This window comes from Canis aureus, chromosome 5, assembly GCF_053574225.1.
Source record: "Canis aureus isolate CA01 chromosome 5, VMU_Caureus_v.1.0, whole genome shotgun sequence".
NCBI classification, from domain to species: Eukaryota; Metazoa; Chordata; class Mammalia; order Carnivora; family Canidae; genus Canis; species Canis aureus.
Window position 1 is genome coordinate 55102026 of NC_135615.1, and position 17589 is coordinate 55119614.

Here is a 17589-nt window from a genome sequence, read left to right on the forward strand (position 1 = left end):
CTCAATATAGTGGCTTATATCCTTAGAGTTTAATAATCTGTAAGGAAAGAAGGTGCTTTGTTCCCCTTGATTCTAGAAGTATTTGGCCTGTTTGATTAGCTTGGATCACATGTCCAACTCTAAAGCAGTCTTCTGGACAGCAGGCTTGAGTATGGTGGTTGGCTATGCCTGGGTCATGTATCTGCCTCTAGAGGCCACAGGTAGTGGTCAGTCCTGTTTTAAACAGGTGGTTTCCCAAAGGAATGTTGAATGCTATTATCAGAAGGGCTGTACATCCTGGGGCAAGCGAAACAACAGATGTTCACCATGTTAATGCCTTTTAAACAATGAAGTAGAAGAGAAAAAGCCCCAGCAGATACTTTCCCTAACTGGAAAATTCCGTTTCTGGAAATTCTGACACTGCTTCCTAAGGAGAGTTAGGCAGTGTTTCTTCAGATTCTCCCGTATGATGGATAAATTCATTATATGTCTGTGTGTGATTCTATATGATGTAATTTAATTGGAATAATTGTATTTTATATACTGGATTTACAGGTTATAATAAAGGATAATAGTCTTGTGCTGACCCCATCACACATCAAAGCCTACATGTTGATGACTCTTCAAGGGTTGGAATATTTACATCAACACTGGATTCTACATAGGGTAAGGTTTTTAACCAATTATGATTGACTTTTTACATTTTAGTCAAGTTTTATGTAACCAGTTATTACATAAATATTTGGTCTAAATACGTATATTATTAAAAATAAAGCCGGACCATTTTATCCCGTCTTCCTCTGGGTGTTCCCTTCAGTTATTCCACCAGGTGGTGCTAATGAGGACTGTAAAATACTATGTAAAATTTAGAAATGCAAGAGGCCCGGTTCTTCATTTTTTTCCATAGATGAATAGCTAATTTGCTGTGTCACCTGACCGAGGTTATTGTTTTTTCAAGGTCAGTAGCTGATAACCAACAGAGTATTAGAATCTAGGTCTTTTGGCTTTAAGTCCAGTATTCTTTATGCTATACTGTTGTGACAGGAAAAAAAAATACAGTGAGAGACTGGGTTAAATTATACATTGCTAAAATATTTTTAGAACAGCAATATTTCGGTAACTCTAAAATTCTGTGAAGTAATGAAATAAAGTTTCTGAAATGATTGAGTCAGTATTAGAAATATTTAGCTATTGAAACAAGGCTGACACTCTCTATAGGTAGATATTTTTAGGCACTCTATTTAGATAAATAGCTAAGAATATATAATTTATAGTCAGTAATTCTCGTACCTTAAACTTGGAATCCCTTTTAGGTTATTGCTAATATCTTTTTAGTATAGATTTTGAGGAATATGTTCCTCATTCTCTCTAAATGCATAATATTTTTATTTACTGAAGTTGCTGTGTATTACTGTTACTAAATTAATAGCAGCAATTATTTATTGAATTCCTCATTGTCATAGTAGGCTCGTTACAAAAAACACTAAATTTAATCCTCACAACAACCCTGTGAAGTAGGTAAATCCAAGGTCTCACTAAGTAATAAAACCAGTCTTTTGCTGTGGTAAGATTTTATATCTGATATGTTTAAATTTGAGGTTTTACCCTGTTTTGTTTTGTCAAGCCAACTAATTGTATTTTTATGGTATTCTCTCCCTCCTGCTTACTTGTTTATTTAAAACCTCCATGATACAGGATCTAAAACCAAACAACTTGTTGCTAGATGAAAATGGTGTTCTAAAACTAGCAGATTTTGGCCTGGCCAAATCATTTGGGAGCCCCAATAGAGCTTATACACATCAGGTTGTAACCAGGTAAGAATCACTTAAAAAACTGAAAGTTTATATTTTGCAGGATTAGTTTTTGTTTTTTTATTATTTTTTATTTTTTATTTTTATTTTTTTTTAGTTTTTGTTTTTTTAAAGTAAGCTTTTTGTAGGCCTAATAACATGGGGCTGAACTCAGGACCCTGAGATCTTGAGTCACATGCTCTACTCACTGAGCCAGCCAGGTGCCCCTATTGTATAGATATGAATCCCAAATGAGCATCGTTTGGCTTCTCTGAAATATCCCAGTAGAGTTAGGAATTGTTGGTGGTGTTTTACTAAAAATATGATTATGTTATGTTTATTTAACCACAATGAAATAATTACAGACATTTTTTCAGATGGAGTTGAACTAACTCAGTTTTCAGGCATTTGTCTAATAACTTTTGGGACTAATTTATACTACTTCTACAGTTTAGTTAGGTAAGTTGGAACTATAGTGGCTATTCTTTTACATATTCACCTGATTTGGGAGACCTGTGTTTATTTTATTGGTCAGTCACTGATTTATTTCATGTTTTATTTCACTCTGTGTGAATGAAAATGGTCTAAATAGAGCAACCCTGTCGGGACCTCTCTCACCCCTGAGAACTTTTTCTGTATTTAATAAAACTGTTACTGCTTTATTAAAAAAAAAAAAAAGAAGAAAGAAAAGTTTCTGAATAAAGCAGTGCATTGATATTTTGGTTTATCTTATTATTTGTACTTATGTTTTCTTTTATACTTTCTATGTAAAAAATAAAAAAAATCACATGAAATATATATGGACAGTAGGTTTTATAATTCTAGTCAGAATGTTTTTTTTTTTTTAAGATTTTATTTATTTATTCATGAGAGATACACAGAGAGAGGCAGAGACATAAGCAGAGGGAGAAGCAGGCTCCATGGAGGGAGCCCAAAGAGGGACCCAGTCCCCAGAACCCAGGATCATGCTCTGGGCCAAACACATGTAGGCCTCAACAACTGAGCCACCCAGGCATCCCCAAATGTCATTTATTTATTTCCAAGATTCTTTAAGGATCTGAGAAGATCTTTAAATATTCTGTTCTTTTTAATAACTTTGTCACCTGGGGCACCTAAGTGGCTCAGTCTCAGTTAAGTGTCTGATTCTTGATTTTGGCTCAGGTTGGGAACTTAGGGTTGTGAGATCAAGCCCTGAGCCCTGCTTTGGGCTCTACCCTCAGTGGGTAGACTGCTTGGGAGTCTCTCTCTCCCTCTGCCCTACCCCTTGAGGTTTCCCCTCTCTCTCTCTCTGCCCCTCTCCCTACTTGTGCATGCATGCACGTGTGCGAGCTTGCTGTCTCTCAAAAGTAAATAAGTAAATCTCTCAAAAAAAAAGATAAATAACTTCGCACTTTCAAAATAGATCTCATTGGGTATCAATCACCTGAGCCTTAAGTAAGAAGTAAAGGATATAAGTGGTTATTGATGTACTTGATGGAGAGATACAGCACATTATTTAGGAACTCTTGGAACTGAAGAAAATGGACCCACGTATAAGTATTGTATACCAGTGCTTTATTTTTTTTTTCTTTTTTTGAAAGATTTTATTTATTTATTCATGAGAGAGAACAGAGAGAGAGAGGCAGAGACACAGGCAGAGGGAGAAGCAGGCTCCATGCAGGGAGCCCAATGTGGGATTCGATCTCGGGTCTCCAGGATCATGCCCTGGGCCAAAGGTGCTGCTAAACCGCTAAGCCAACCCGGGATGCCCTACCAGTGTTTTTCATATACCAGTTTCTGGTGTGTGTGTGTGTATGTATATATATGTGTGTGTGTGTATATATATATATATCTATATATATATATATATATATATATATGTGTGTGTGTGTGTGTGTGTGTGTATTACCAAGTGCTAGTAATAGGTCAAGTTAAAATGAAGACTGAAAATTGTTAAATTATGATTTGGACATCACTAATCACCTTGACAAGAGCAATTTTGGTGGAGTAGTAGGATTAAAGCCTAATTGAAAGTTTTTTTTGTTCTTGTTTAAATTTAATTTTAATTTAAAACATTTTTATCTTAAGTAGACTTGCCACCCAATGTGGGGCTCGAACTCATGACGCCAAGATCAAGAGTCACATGCTCTATCAACTGAGCCAGCCACCCGCTGAAAGAGTTTAAAAAGATAAGAGAATAGTAATTGGAGACAGTAAAAACAGGCAGCTTTTCAGAATAACCAGAGAATGTAGAGATAGCTGCTAGAGGAAGTTGGGCCTAAAGAAGTTTTTGTTTGCTACTTTAATTTTTTGGTTTATTTTTTAAGACTGAAGAAATAATGGTATGTTTGTACGTTAGTGGGAAAAGTCTAGTGAAGAAGAAAACATTGATATTGGAAGAAGAGAATTTCAGTATCTTTGGAAATAGGCAAGAGAGCATGGTACCTAGTGCCCCAAGTTGACATACTGGCATTACAACAGTCCAGGACAGTTCATCTGTAGTTACAGATGAGAAGGCAGATGGTATAAATACAAATGACCATAGGTGAGTCCATGGAATTGTTTTTAATTTTTCTTTCTTTCTATTACTTGGATTCTTTTTAGTAAAGCTGGAAATAAGGTCATTGGCTTAGAGGATGAATGGTGTTGTGAGTTTCTGGAGGAAGTAGGCATTAATCATCAAGGAATGGGAGAGTAAATGGACCAAGGATGTGTTTAATTTCTAGTATGAAATTGCTTGGTTTTATAGCTAGTTTATCTTGAGTTAATCTATCCCTAAAAGTGAAGTTGATCAGTAGGATGATGTTTTGCTTAGGAGTTTTCTACAAGAAACACTTCAATAATTCCATTTTAAAATTACAGTTTTTTGGGGTGCCTAGGTGGCTGAGTCAGTTAAAGCATCTGCCTTTGGCTCAGGTCATGATACCAGGGTCCTGGGTTCAAGTCCCACATTGGACCCATGCTCTGTGGGGAGCCTTCTCCCTCTGCCTGCCACTCCTCCTTGTGTTTTCTCTGTCAAATAAGTAAATAAAATCTTTAAAAAAAAATAAAAGTAAACATAAAATTACAATCTTGCTTTTTGTTCTTCAGATGGTATCGGGCCCCTGAGTTACTCTTTGGAGCTAGAATGTATGGTGTAGGTGTCGACATGTGGGCTGTTGGCTGTATATTAGCAGAGTTGCTTCTAAGGGTAAGTCTAGGATTGATGTATATACTACAATATTGTAATAGGTATTTGTATAACTTGTGTAAGATTATCTTCCCATAGATAATTCTCAGAGAGGAGCACTGGTTTTCCAATAAAAAGCCAACAATAGACCAGTTAAAAAAAAAAAAAAGCTACCTCGGGGCACCTGGGTGGCTCAATTGGTTAAGTATCTGCCTTTGGCTCAGGTCATGATCCCAGGGTCCTGGGATTGAGCCCTGCATTGGGCTCCCTGCTCTGCTCAGCAGAGAGCCTGCTCCTCCCTCATCTGCTCTCCTTGTGTGCGTGCTCTTTCTCTGTTGCTTGTGCGCGCGTGCTCCCTCACTCACTCTGTCAAATAAATTTTAAAAATCTTAAAAAAAAAACAAAGCCACCTCCTCCATTGAAACTTTATTGGTTAATGTTAATGTGAAATGTGAAGACCTCTCATTTAGGACAGTAAAGATTTTATTATAGATCATTTCTGTAATCTGAAGTATAACTGTAATAAAACTCATCAGACTTACTAGCCATTGGCACTGTTGATTAAATCATTGTTAAAGTGGGGCACCTGCGTGGTTCAGTGGTTGAGCGTCTACCTTTGGCTCAGATCTTGATCCTGGGGTCCTGGAATTGAGTCCTGCATCAGGCTCCCTGCAGTGAACCTGCTTCTCCCTCTGCCTGTGTCTCTGCCTCTCTCTGTGTGTCTCTCATGAATAAGTAAAAAAAATTTTTAAAAAATCATTGTTAAAATTATGAGGAATTTGAAAGGCAGCTCTAATTGGTGAAGAATTATACCATTTTGCCATACTATTTGTCCTGAACGATTGAAGCTATTTCTTGTTTTATTTTTTTTTATTTTTTTTATTTTTTTTATTTTTTATTTTTTTAATTTATGATAGTCACAGAGAGAGAGAGAGAGAGGCAGAGACAGGCAGAGGGAGAAGCAGGCTCCATGCACCGGGAGCCCGACATGGGATTTGATCCCGGGTCTCCAGGATCGCGCACTGGGCCAAAGGCAGGCGCCAAACCGCTGCGCCACCCAGGGATCCCTTGTTTTATTTTTTTTTAATTTATTTTTTTAAATGTTTCCTGTTTTAAACTGTTCCTGTTTAAATTTTTTTTTTTTTTAATTTATTTATGATAGTCACAGAGAGAGAGAGAGAGAGAAGCAGAGACACAGGCAGAGGGAGAAGCAGGCTCCATGCACCGGAGCCCGACGTGGGATTCGATCCCGGGTCTCCAGGATCGCGCCCTGGGCCAAAGGCAGGCGCCAAACCGCTGCGCCACCCAGGGATCCCTAAACTGTTCCTGTTTAAACAGGAAATGCTCTCCACACAGTTCTGAGTCTGTGGTGAGATCTTGCCATCCAAACAGATAATAATTGAATGCAGCTTAGTTCAAAAGGTTTGCTTTTATCAGCATTCAACCTTTCTTAAAGTGTTATTTTTCCTTCATAAATATTTTATAGCTTGAAAGACTACTTAAACTAGAAAACAGGAACAACAATAAATAAGCCAATATGAAACCAAAGTATTCAGTATAGTTTGAATCATTTTGGAAGCAAATTGATCTACATTCTTAACATCCTCTGGATTGTTAAATGAAAAGGAATACACAAATGCTTATACTGGTGGATTGCATAAATCTGGTACTGTGTCCTTAAATAGCACAAATATACGTTTCAATTTATGATCTTTTTTTTTTTTAAAGTTTCCTTTTATTAACCATCTAGAACACTTCCATCCAGATCACTACAGCTTAAAATAGATCACTACCCTTTTGCAGCTATTTAGTAGCCAAGAGCAATGGATAAGATCCATACAATAGTTCTGAAAAGTTCACACGGCCAGTTCAAAACATCTGCTTCACCGAGCCTGATTATTTAAAAAGAATGATAAGAAATTAAACATCACAAATATGTTTTTATTGGTCACCATTAAATGTCTGAATTTTAAACAGATTCTTGGACTGGTGGTTCATATCCATCAGCTCGTTCAACTTTAGCACCGGTCTCATCCCCCGTAGCTTTTCCAGAACTACTACCTTCACCATGAAGCTCCATGAGTTTTCCCAATTCAAACTTGGGCTTCTTCAGCATTTTTACTTTTCTAACAAAAACATGGAGTGGATAAATAGACTGACAAGCTTTTTCTATATCTTTTCTGATGTTGTCTGGAATCAATTTATTGACCACTTCTTTCAAGTCATTTGTTTGCACCTCTCGGGTCATGATTTCCATCATCTTTTTCCGGATTTGGCGGACCTGTTGGTGCTGAGCGTAAGAGGTCTTCCGAATCTGATTATTGCGTTTTTTAGTAAAACCAACACAAAATATACAAAGCAAATAACCATCGGTAGTCTTTACATCAACATGAGCTTCAATCATGGTCTGCCATTTTTTGACCATGGAGCACATTTTGTCACGGGTAAGATCCATGCCATGAAAATTAGTCAGGCAGTTTTTGCCCTGCACATCCTCAGTGATTAGCTTGAATTTCCTAAATGCAACTTCATCATTCTGCAGATCAGCAAGGCTAACTTCAAAAACCCGACCCTTGAGACCATCAGACGCAATTTTGGTTCCTTGAGTTCTTGTGACTAGTGTTTTTCCAATATTTCTTTTTTTTTTTTTTTCCAATATTTCTTATATTGAACATAGCTGGCGCTTTCACATCATACCAATCTTTCTTAGAAAATGGATCAACCACTTTCTTCTTGGCTCCCTTTTTGCCGCCTTTCGTAAGGCGCTTGTTCTTGCCGACCGCCATGGCGCTGCTGCGGGAGCCAAAAGGGTCAATTTATGATCTTTTTACATCCTTTTTCTTAAACATACTTGGAGGCAATGACTAACAGAAAATCTAAACTTGGGTATTGGGGATCCCTGGGTGGCTCAGTGGTTTAGCGCCTGCCTTTGGCCCAGGGTGTGAACCTGAGTTCCCAGGATCGAGTCCCACATTGGGCTCCTTGTGTGGAGCCTGCTTTTCCCTCTGCCTGTGTCTCTGCCTCCTCTCTCTCTCTCTCTCTCTCTTATGAATAAATAAATAAAATCTTTAAAAAAGGGCAGCCCTGGTGGCGCAGCGGTTTAGTGCCGCCTGCAGCCCGGGGTTTGATCCTGGGGACCCTGGATCAAGTCCCATATCAGGCTCCCTGCATGGAGCCTGCTTCTCCCTCTGCCTGTGCCTCTGCCTCTCTCTCTCTTTCTCTCTCTCTCTGTCTCTAAGAATAAATAAAGAATTTATATTTAAAAAAATCTTTAAAAAAAATAAACTTGGGTATTATTTACTGAGCAACTGCCTTATATCTGGTCTACACAATTTTTTTTTTAAAGATTTTATTTATTCACGAGAATACACAGAGAGGAGAGAGAGAGGGTCAGAGACGCAGGCAGAGTAGAAGCAGACTCCATGCGGGGAGCCCGACGTGGGACTCAATCCCGGGTCTCCAGGATCACGCCTTGAGCTGTAGGTGGCGCTAAACCGCTGAGCCACCAGGGCTGCCCTGGTCTACACGATTTTAAAGATACCATTTTAGTTTATAAACAAGAAGTCTATAGTTTAGGGAGGACAATTTATGCCTTAGAGTAAGGTCACCTGGGCATCTTTCAGACCCGTAGTAGAGCCTTCTTTAGAGATAATATGGTGATACAAAAGTTTGATCAACCAACATGTGCCTGCCTGCCTTTTATTTCATTTAAATGATCAGGATGCAGAATTAATGTTTTGACATATGGTTGATCTTCAGCATGCTGTCATTCCAGTACTTGATTTTGGCTGTATCAGCTCAGACTGCAGCTTCCATTATTTGGTTTGGCATAGGCTCCTTGATACACAAGGTGCTAGAGGCTAAAGTGTTCCGGTTATTTAAAAACTATATTGTTAAAAAATAAATAAATAGGGCAGCCCCGGTGGAGCAGTGGTTTAGCGCCACCTGCAGCCCAGGGCGTGATCTGGAGACCCTGGATCGAGTCCCACGTCAGGCTCTCTGCATGGAGCCTGCTTCTCCCTCTGCTTGTGTCTCTGCCTTTCTCTCTCTCTCTCTCTGCATCTCTATGAATAAATAAATAAAATCTTAAAAAAATAAAGAAATAAAATAAATAAATAAAAACTATATTGCTATCGCATTAAAAAATTACTGATTTTCTAATATTTGCTTTATGATTCCTGGCTCCCTATAAAGACATGAAAAAGAAAAAATAAATTTCTACAATATCAAAATTTTTTAAAGAGATGAATCTGAACACAAAAAGATTTATGAATGGAGTCAAATTTAAAAGAACCAGAGAGAAGTTCCTCTTGGTTTCCTTACTCATGGTACCCTTAAATTCAGTGTCTCTCTTCCTTTTAGGATTAATTTGATTCTTTTTCCTAAAACTAAAAAGATTTCATTCACATACTTAGTCATTTTTACTTTACTGTGTTGGTAAAATTTTGGTATCCTCTAGGAAGTTGTTGAAGAACAGGAAAAAAATAAGCACAGGCTCTTTCTTTGGTAATGCTTCTGTTTGCAATAATATGTGGATATGTTACTTGAACATGATTCACTTATGTTAACTAAATATGGATGACTCACTAGTCCAAATTCCATATTTAGCAAATGCAAATCAATAAGACTATTAGTTGTTACGAATGAGATTATGGGGGACGTCTGGGTGGCTCAGTGGTTGGGCATTTGCCTTTGGTTCAGGGCGTGATCCCAGAGTTCTGGGATCGAATCCTGCCTTGGGCTTCCTACAGGGAGTTTGCTTTCCCTCTGCCCGTGTCTCAGCCTCTCTCTGTCTCTCATGATTAAATAGATAAAATCCTTAAAAAGTGATTATGGAAGAGCCCCATTTGAACTTAAATATGTTATACAGATTATTAAATTTAACCATTCACATTACTAAATGAAAATTAAAAGTAGTTATTCATTACTAGAAAAAAAAAGTTTGTCTTGGGTTACATACTATATCTAGTACCTGCTGAGACATGCAGTGGATTTCTTCATTAATATTTCTTTGGTGTGGGCAGCCTTGGTGGCCCAGCGGTTTAGCACTGCCTTCAGCCCAAGGTGTGATCCTGGAGACTCAGGATCGAGTCCCATGTCGGGCTCCCTGCATGGAGCCTGCTTCTCCCTCTGCCTGTGTCTCTGCCCTTCTCTCTCTCTCACAAATAAATAAATAAGCAAATAAATACTTAGTGAACTTAAAACGAATTTAAAAATATTGCTTTGGTGCTTAATAGAGGGAAGACATTTTCAAAATAAAGTGATAATTGTATCTTAAAGATTTCAAGATGGCAGGGCAAGCACCATCCCCCATAAATTATCTCTAAAAAGATAATTTAGAGATGGCTCGGCTTTGAGCGCCTGCTTCAGCTCAGGGCATGATTCTGGGATCCTGCATCTAGTCCCACATTGGGCTCCTTGCAGGGAGCCTGCTTCTCCCTCTGCTGTGTCTCTGTCTCTTTGTGTGTGGGTGTGGGGGTGTGTGTGTGTGTGTCTCATGAGTAAATGGATAAAATCTTAAAAAAAAAAAAAAATATATATATATATATATATATATATATTGCCATCTTTGAAACTAGGAGATGCCCTAAATACTATGCCAGCAGATGTAAAACCAGAAATTAAGAAGGCTAAAATTTTACAGAAAAAGATGCCAACTAAAGGCAGTTGTGGCTCGGCACACAGAATCCTGAAGGTGCTCAGTTATTGAGAAACACCTATGATCACTGATCATTGATGATGATAATGAAGTATAGGTCTAAAAACTTGGTCGAAAAAAATTTTTTATGGGCAGTTAATACCAGGATCCCCCTACACAGCCAGGTCCCTTCCCTTTTCCACCTTTATTGCCACCTGACTTATCCCTCTTCTAGAAAAGAAATTGAAACACAAATCTCCACGCATCACCATCTCAGACACAGTGGAGAATGTGAGTAAAAACATGCAGATGATATGAAAGTCTGTATGCTGAACTGTGAAACTTTCAATTTAATTCCCTGCCCAGCTCCCAGAACCCTTTAGCCTCGTAATACTCTGTAGTAACTCTTTAACGCAGACCAAAGAGTAGAGGATCCATTACTGGAAGAACTGAATGACCCCGAGAATAGACCCACAAATAATTGGCATTAAATTCCTCACCCAGTCTTTCTAGAGAAGGCCTGTGAGTTGTAATCGACGTTTTTAGTACCTTAACCTTGAGTATGAATAGTTAGCGATTACCACATAGTTATCAGGGATTTCCAGATATTTAATGAGTGCTTCCATCCTGTTGGAATTACCAGGTAATCAGCAAGGATCGTTAGATATTTGATGAAAGCATCCCACGTCAAAGACTAACTTAAAAAGAACCTTGGGAAAAATAGCAGAAGAAAATTAACTTTCCACCCTCGCCACATCTTCAGAAAACTAAGAGAGTATACTGCACCTGTAAAACAAGAACAGGATGCTCTATTACTAAAGGATCAAAGAATAAAAGATACTGAAGAATTTTCACATAGGATAACTAAAAGAAAATGAAAACAGGGGAAAGTATTCTTTTATCAAATAGGACCAAAAACTAAAACTAGCTGATTGATCCAGGATTGATCATAGAATATAACAAAAAACAGAAGAAAATGTAGGACAGGAAATTCACAGGAAAATAGCCCAGCATTGATGGATGTAAATTGACTCAAAGTGCAAAAAGACCCATCCCAATACATCTTGAGAAATTTCAGAGTACCAGAGTTTAAGAAAAATATTTTATTTCCACAGAGAGAAAAGAGAAGTTACATAGAAATCATAATGAAGGTTTAGAGAAGAGAATGGCATCAGGCTTCCCAAAAGCAGCACTGAAATCTGGAAGGCAGTAGAATGCATTTTGAAGGAAATAATTTCCAACCTAGAATTGCATGCCCATTTGTATTTTCAGTTAGCTCTGAGAATAAATAGAATTTATTACACTAAAAATTTTACACCTTCCTTTCTTAGGAATTTCTTGGAAGCTGTGCTCTACTATTACATGAGAGTAAATCAAGAGAAAGATATGGGATTTAGAGAACATGAGATTCAACACAAAAAGGGGATGAATAGAATTCCACACCTGCAGCAGCTGTGCAGCAGGCTAGAGAGCAACTAGTCAAGATTGAAGCAGGAGGGACAAGAGCTTTAGCAGGGGAGTCTTCGGGGAAAAATGATCCTCAGTGTGCCTACCAACCAGCTGCAGCAGTTTTTAACACATGACCAGCTTTATTTTATAATTCTCTCACACCACATTTTTTTCTGCCACAAATTCCAGACATGCCATCTTATTCATATTACTATTTCTCTAAAAGATAAGAATTTTTTATAATTATGATACCATTATTCTCTGAAGAAAAGGAAGTATAAATCAACATCTGGTCTATGTTCAGATTTCCCACTTTTTATCAGAAATGTGTTTTATAGTTGGTTTATTTTTGCAAACTTATTTGTAGAAATCCAAGTTCACACATTAAGCAGCTCATTATAATCATGGGGTGCCTGGCTGGCGTGGTCTGAGGAGTGTGTGACTTTTATTTATTTTTTTAAGATTTATCTCTTTTAGAGTGAATAGGAGGGGCAGGGGAAGAGAGAAAGAGAATCTCAAATAGATTCCACTGAGTGCAAAGCTTGATATAGGGCTTGGTATTATGAACCTGAGCTGAAACCACGAGTGGGACACCTAAATGACTGTAGCACCCAGGCACCCCAGAGTGTGTGACTCTTGATCTCAGGGTCATGTGTTCAAGCACCATGGTGGGTGTAGAGATTACTTAAATATTTGGAAAAAAAAATTTTTTGTACATCATACCAAAACACCCATTTTTTTTTTAAGATTTTATTTATTTAATCATGAAAGAGAGAGAGAGAGGCAGAGGGAGAAGCAGGCTCCCAGAGAGAGGCAGAGGGAGAAGCAGGCTCCCTACAGGAAGCCCGATGTGGGACTCGATCCCAGGACCCTGGGGTTATGACATGAGCTGAAGGCAGATGCTCAACCAGTGATCCACCCAGGCGTTCCCCAAACACCCATCCTTAAAATCTGATTAAATTGCTAGCTTGCCCAGGAAAGTAAGGTTATAATGATGAGTGTCCCATTCTTCAGATCTTACAGTATAATTTATATTAGTAGTCTGCAAAGTAGGAGATAATCTTTTCAGTATAAGAAGGAAATGTTAGGATGCCTAAAAATATTCATGCAGTGTTACTTAGTGTAACTTCAGGTTTCTTTTTTTTTTTTTTTTTAAAGATTTTATTTATTTATTCATGATAGTCACAGAGAGAGAGAGAGAGAGAGAGGCAGCGACACAGGCAGAGGGAGAAGCAGGCTCCATGCACCGGGAGCCCGATGTGGGACTCGATCCCGGGTCTCCAGGATCGCGCCCTGGGCCAAAGGCAGGCGCCAAACCGCTGCGCCACCCAGGGATCCCTCAGGTTTCTTTTTTTGGATGTACATTTCATATACATAAATGGTCCAGTATTATATATAAGGATTGTATTAAGTCTGGATCCAGTCAGAAAATAGAAACCATACAGTGAAGAGAGGAAGTTTATTTTTTTTTTAATTTTTATTTACTTTTTAAAAGATTTTATTTATTCAGGAGAGACACACAGAGAGAGAGAGAAATGTAGAGACACAGGCAGAGGGAGAAGCAGGCTCCATGCAGGGAGCCCAATGTGGAACTCGATCCCGGGTCTCCAGGATCAGGCCCTGGGCTGACAGTGGCGCTAAACTGCTGAGCCACCCAGGCTGCCCAAGAGAGAAGTTTAATAAAAAGAAATATAAGTGATTGCAATAATGAATGATTGACTAATAAAAAGTAAAGAGAACGGTTCCTGGGTGGTGCATGTCTGGCTCTTGGTTTCTGCATAGGTCATGATCTTTGGGTTGTGAGATCGAGCCCCCCCCATTGGGCTCTGTGCTTGGTGCAGCATCTGCTTAAGACCCCCTCTGCCCCTCCCCTGCATACTGTTTATCTGTCGCTCTCTCAGTCTTTTAAAAAAAAAGAATTTTAATACAGGAATAGACAAGGAGCAGCCAACCTAAGACTGAGACAGCACCTACGGCAGAGGACTCTGGGACTGAGAGCTATTCTTTGAAGAGAGCACAGCGTGGCTTGCTGGATGACAGAAAAGTTCCTATAGAGCTGTGTTGGCAGACTGTGTTGAAAATCTGTCCTCTTGCATGCAGAGGAAAGCTCATCCGGGGCCGGGGGTTTCTGGAGGCAATCTTCTGTACAACCATCTGTAGAGGGAAGCTGCTTGGTGCATTGGGCGCTGAAAGAACTGCCCACAGGTGCGGGAACCTGTTGCTAGAGGAGCCGAGAGTGCTCCAGGAGCCGGCTGGTCGAGCCAGCTGGACCCAAGAAGCAAAAGTCTTCTCCTGTAGTGTTTCTCCAGCAGCTTCTGTTGACAGAGCTTCAGCTGGCAAAAGAAAAACATTTAAAGCCCCAAATGTGTTTTCTCATAAAAGGCAAGAAGGGTGAGATTGGAAAAAACTGATACTTGGCAGGGCTAAATGCTTTTTTGGCAGGGGTTGTTGGGGGTGGGTGGGAGGGGTCCACAGTAATAGAAATTTTGGAGACCTCGTACTTAATCTCATCTTCTCATTGAGTTTATAAACTTTTTTTCAAGGCCTCTAATAGTGTGAAAGTCCTCTTATTCACAGTGTAAACTCTTTTTTACCCTATTATTTACACAGATGTTTGAGAATGAAGTGGAAAATGTTTGTGTGTAGCAAGGATTTTTATTTTATTTATTTATATTTAAAAAAAATTTTTTTTAATTTATTTATGATAGTCACACAGAGAGAGAGAGAGAGAGAGAGAGAGAGGCCAGAGACACAGGCAGAGGGAGAAGCAGGCTCCATGCACCGGGAGCCCGACATAGGATTCGATCCTGGGTCTCCAGGATCGCGCCCTGGGCCAAAGGCAGGCGCTAAACCACTGCGCCACTCAGGGATCCCCTATAGCAAGGATTTTAATTATTAGCATTTAATTTTTAGCTTGCGGTCACTTAGCCTTTTAAAATTTGCCATCCTACCTCTTCAAAGAAATAGAACGCCAAGATATTACTTAAATAAGATTTCTAATATAGATAGTGTTCTGCCTTCTAGCCTTTGCTCCTGTACTTCAACTAGAATAGTCTTCCTCCACCTTACACATTGCCTCTGGCTAATCTTCATCTTTCAACTTTCACTGCTGTTCCCCTAGGAAGCCTTCCTTGACCTGTCTGGAGTGCGTTAGGTGCTGTTCTGTGTGTGCTAGGACCCTGTGCTCTCAGTGAAAATGTCTGGTAAATGTCCCTTTCATGGTATTACCAGCATTCTCACATCCACCCTTGGGGAGAGCCAGGATGGTCTTGTTACCTTCTTTTTTTTTTTTTTAAAGCTCATGAAAGTCATTTAATTTCTTTGTGAAAAATAAGACATCAAAGAACAGATTACAGAAATGATGAGGTGGAAAAGGCTGAACCTATTTTAGCTGTTCTCCGGGGGCACAGGGGTGCTGGACGTGATTTTCATATGTCACCCGCCTCCCTGTGCCCCAGCAGGCCTGAGCTTGTATGAAATGGGACCATTTCCTTGGGTCCACCCGGCTGAGGGGTTCCCTCCCCTAGGTGCCTGACTTTCCCCCCTCACCACACTCCGGTTCCACATGGCGTAAAAACATGGAACGCTTCGCGAATTTGTGTGTCATCCTTGCCCAGGGGCCATTCTAATCTCTTTTGTATTGTTCCAATGTGCTGCCGAAGTGAGCACATTTTTTTTTTTTTTTTTTTTTTGTAAATATGCTCCACGCCCAGTGTGGAGCCCAATGTGATGCTTAAACTCTCCACCCTGAGCTCAAGACCTGAGCTGAGATCAAGACACTCAAGCGACTGAACCATCCAAGTGCCCCTTTCTTGTTCCCTTCTTTAAATGCTTAGGGTTTAATTAATTAGCACAGTGCCTATTACCTGGTGTTTTTTTTTTTTTTTTTTAAAGATTTTCCTTACTTATTCATAAGAGACACAGAGAGGCAGAGACACAGGCTGAGGGAGAAGCAGGCTCCCTGTAGGGATCCTGACGCGGGACTTGATCCTGGATCCCGGGGTCACGCCCTGAGCCAAAGGCAGAGGCTCAACCACTGGGCCACCCAGGCATCCCTGCCTGGTGTTTACTAACGATTTGAGGAGTGAATAAAATGGGAAGCATGGTGGTAGGTTAGTAGTGGTAGGAGCTAATGCCACATCTAGTATGCTTCAGAGTACATTTTGATTTTTGTTAGTTTAATTTTTTTGTTAAATTTATAATATTACTTGTATAACTATTACATACTACATTGAAATAACTGCATCTTACTCTGTTTCAGGTTCCTTTTTTGCCGGGAGATTCAGACCTTGATCAACTAACAAGAATATTTGAAACTTTGGGCACACCAACTGAGGAACAGTGGCCTGTAAGCCTTCATACATGTTCTTTGAAAGTTAGTTAGGATTATGTATGTTTCTGTCATGTAGGTATTACTTAAATGTATTCTTTGTCTTAATTTACTAGTAATATATATTCTGAAAAATTTATATCAAGTAGAAAGTTAAAACCAGTATACTGTCCAGCCTCCTTTGTAATGTTGCCCTTTCTCTATCCCAGTAATTCCCATTCCAGGTTAATCACTGTCAGTTTGCTGAAAAGTCTTGCAATGAGGATACATACACAAACCACATACACAGAGAGTTGCATCTTTTGTCTTTTCTTTAATAAAAATGGGACCATACCATATAATTTTTTTGCACCCAACTTGCTCTTTTTAGTTAGTATTTTACTGATTTTTTTAAACAGCCTCATAATACTTCATTTGATGGGTATTTGGTGTTTGATTATCAACATCTTGGTGGATTTAGAGTATATTTCTAGAATTTTCACTAACAATTAAGATGTCTCAGTACTATAAATATATTTAACCCATTACATTGTCTACAAAAAAAGAAATCTGGGATCCCCGGGTGGCGCAGCGGTTGGGCGCCTGCCTTTTGCCCAGGGCAAGATCCTGGAGACCCAGGATCGAATCCCATGTCGGGCTCCCGGTGCATGGAGCCTGCTTCTCCCTCTGCCTGTGTCTCTGCCTCTCTCTCTCTCTGTGACTATCATAAATAAATAAAAATAAAAAACAAAAACAAAAAAAGAAATCTTAAATCTTGGTTAAAACTTACACCAATTTAAGTTGCTAAATTTTATGTATTGTAGTACAGTAAGATAATCCCACTTGTTTATTCGTAAATAAAATTGTAAATTTTTAGATTTACATTTAATATACATTTAGAATAATGTGTGTAATAATTTTGTCAGAATTTTGGTAGGAATTGTATTACAGAGTTGAATCTTCAAATCCTTGAAGAAACCGGTCTCCTCATTTATGTAGAACTTTGATTTACTTTGCATAGTTGTATAGTTGTGGATTTTTTTTTTTGTTTGTTTTGTTTTGTTTTTTAAGATTTTGTTTTTAAGTAATCTCTACACCCAGCACGGGGCACAAATTTAAAACCCTGAAATCAGGAGTTGCACACCTCACTGCCTGCACCAGCCAAGTGCCCCAGTTGTGTAGCTTTTAGTATATGTGTCCTGCATGTTTTGTTAGATTTTCACATATTTCGTTGTTCAGTTATTCTTTTTTTTTTTTTTTTTTCTTAAAGAGTGGG

At 39.0% G+C, this 17589-nt stretch overlaps 1 protein-coding gene and 2 pseudogenes across 8 annotated transcripts in view; 1 reads left to right on the top strand and 2 right to left on the bottom strand.

Moving 5' to 3' along the window:
• CDK7 (cyclin dependent kinase 7) overlaps positions 1-17589 on the top strand; it is a 63579-nt gene that overhangs the window by 11572 nt on the left and 34418 nt on the right. For all 8 annotated transcript variants that reach the window (XR_013380048.1, XM_077898081.1, XM_077898082.1 and 5 more), the window contains 4 exons: positions 535-645; positions 1675-1793; positions 4839-4938; positions 16266-16352. Coding sequence is in view for 7 of the 8 variants with exons in the window: in XM_077898081.1 (XP_077754207.1) it covers positions 535-645; positions 1675-1793; positions 4839-4938; positions 16266-16352 (417 nt within the window). In the remaining variant the exon portion in view is untranslated. The remainder of the gene's footprint in view (positions 1-534; positions 646-1674; positions 1794-4838; positions 4939-16265; positions 16353-17589) is intronic.
• LOC144314210 (small ribosomal subunit protein eS1 pseudogene) lies at positions 6838-7725 on the bottom strand (annotated as a pseudogene).
• LOC144314988 (U6 spliceosomal RNA) lies at positions 15577-15673 on the bottom strand (annotated as a pseudogene).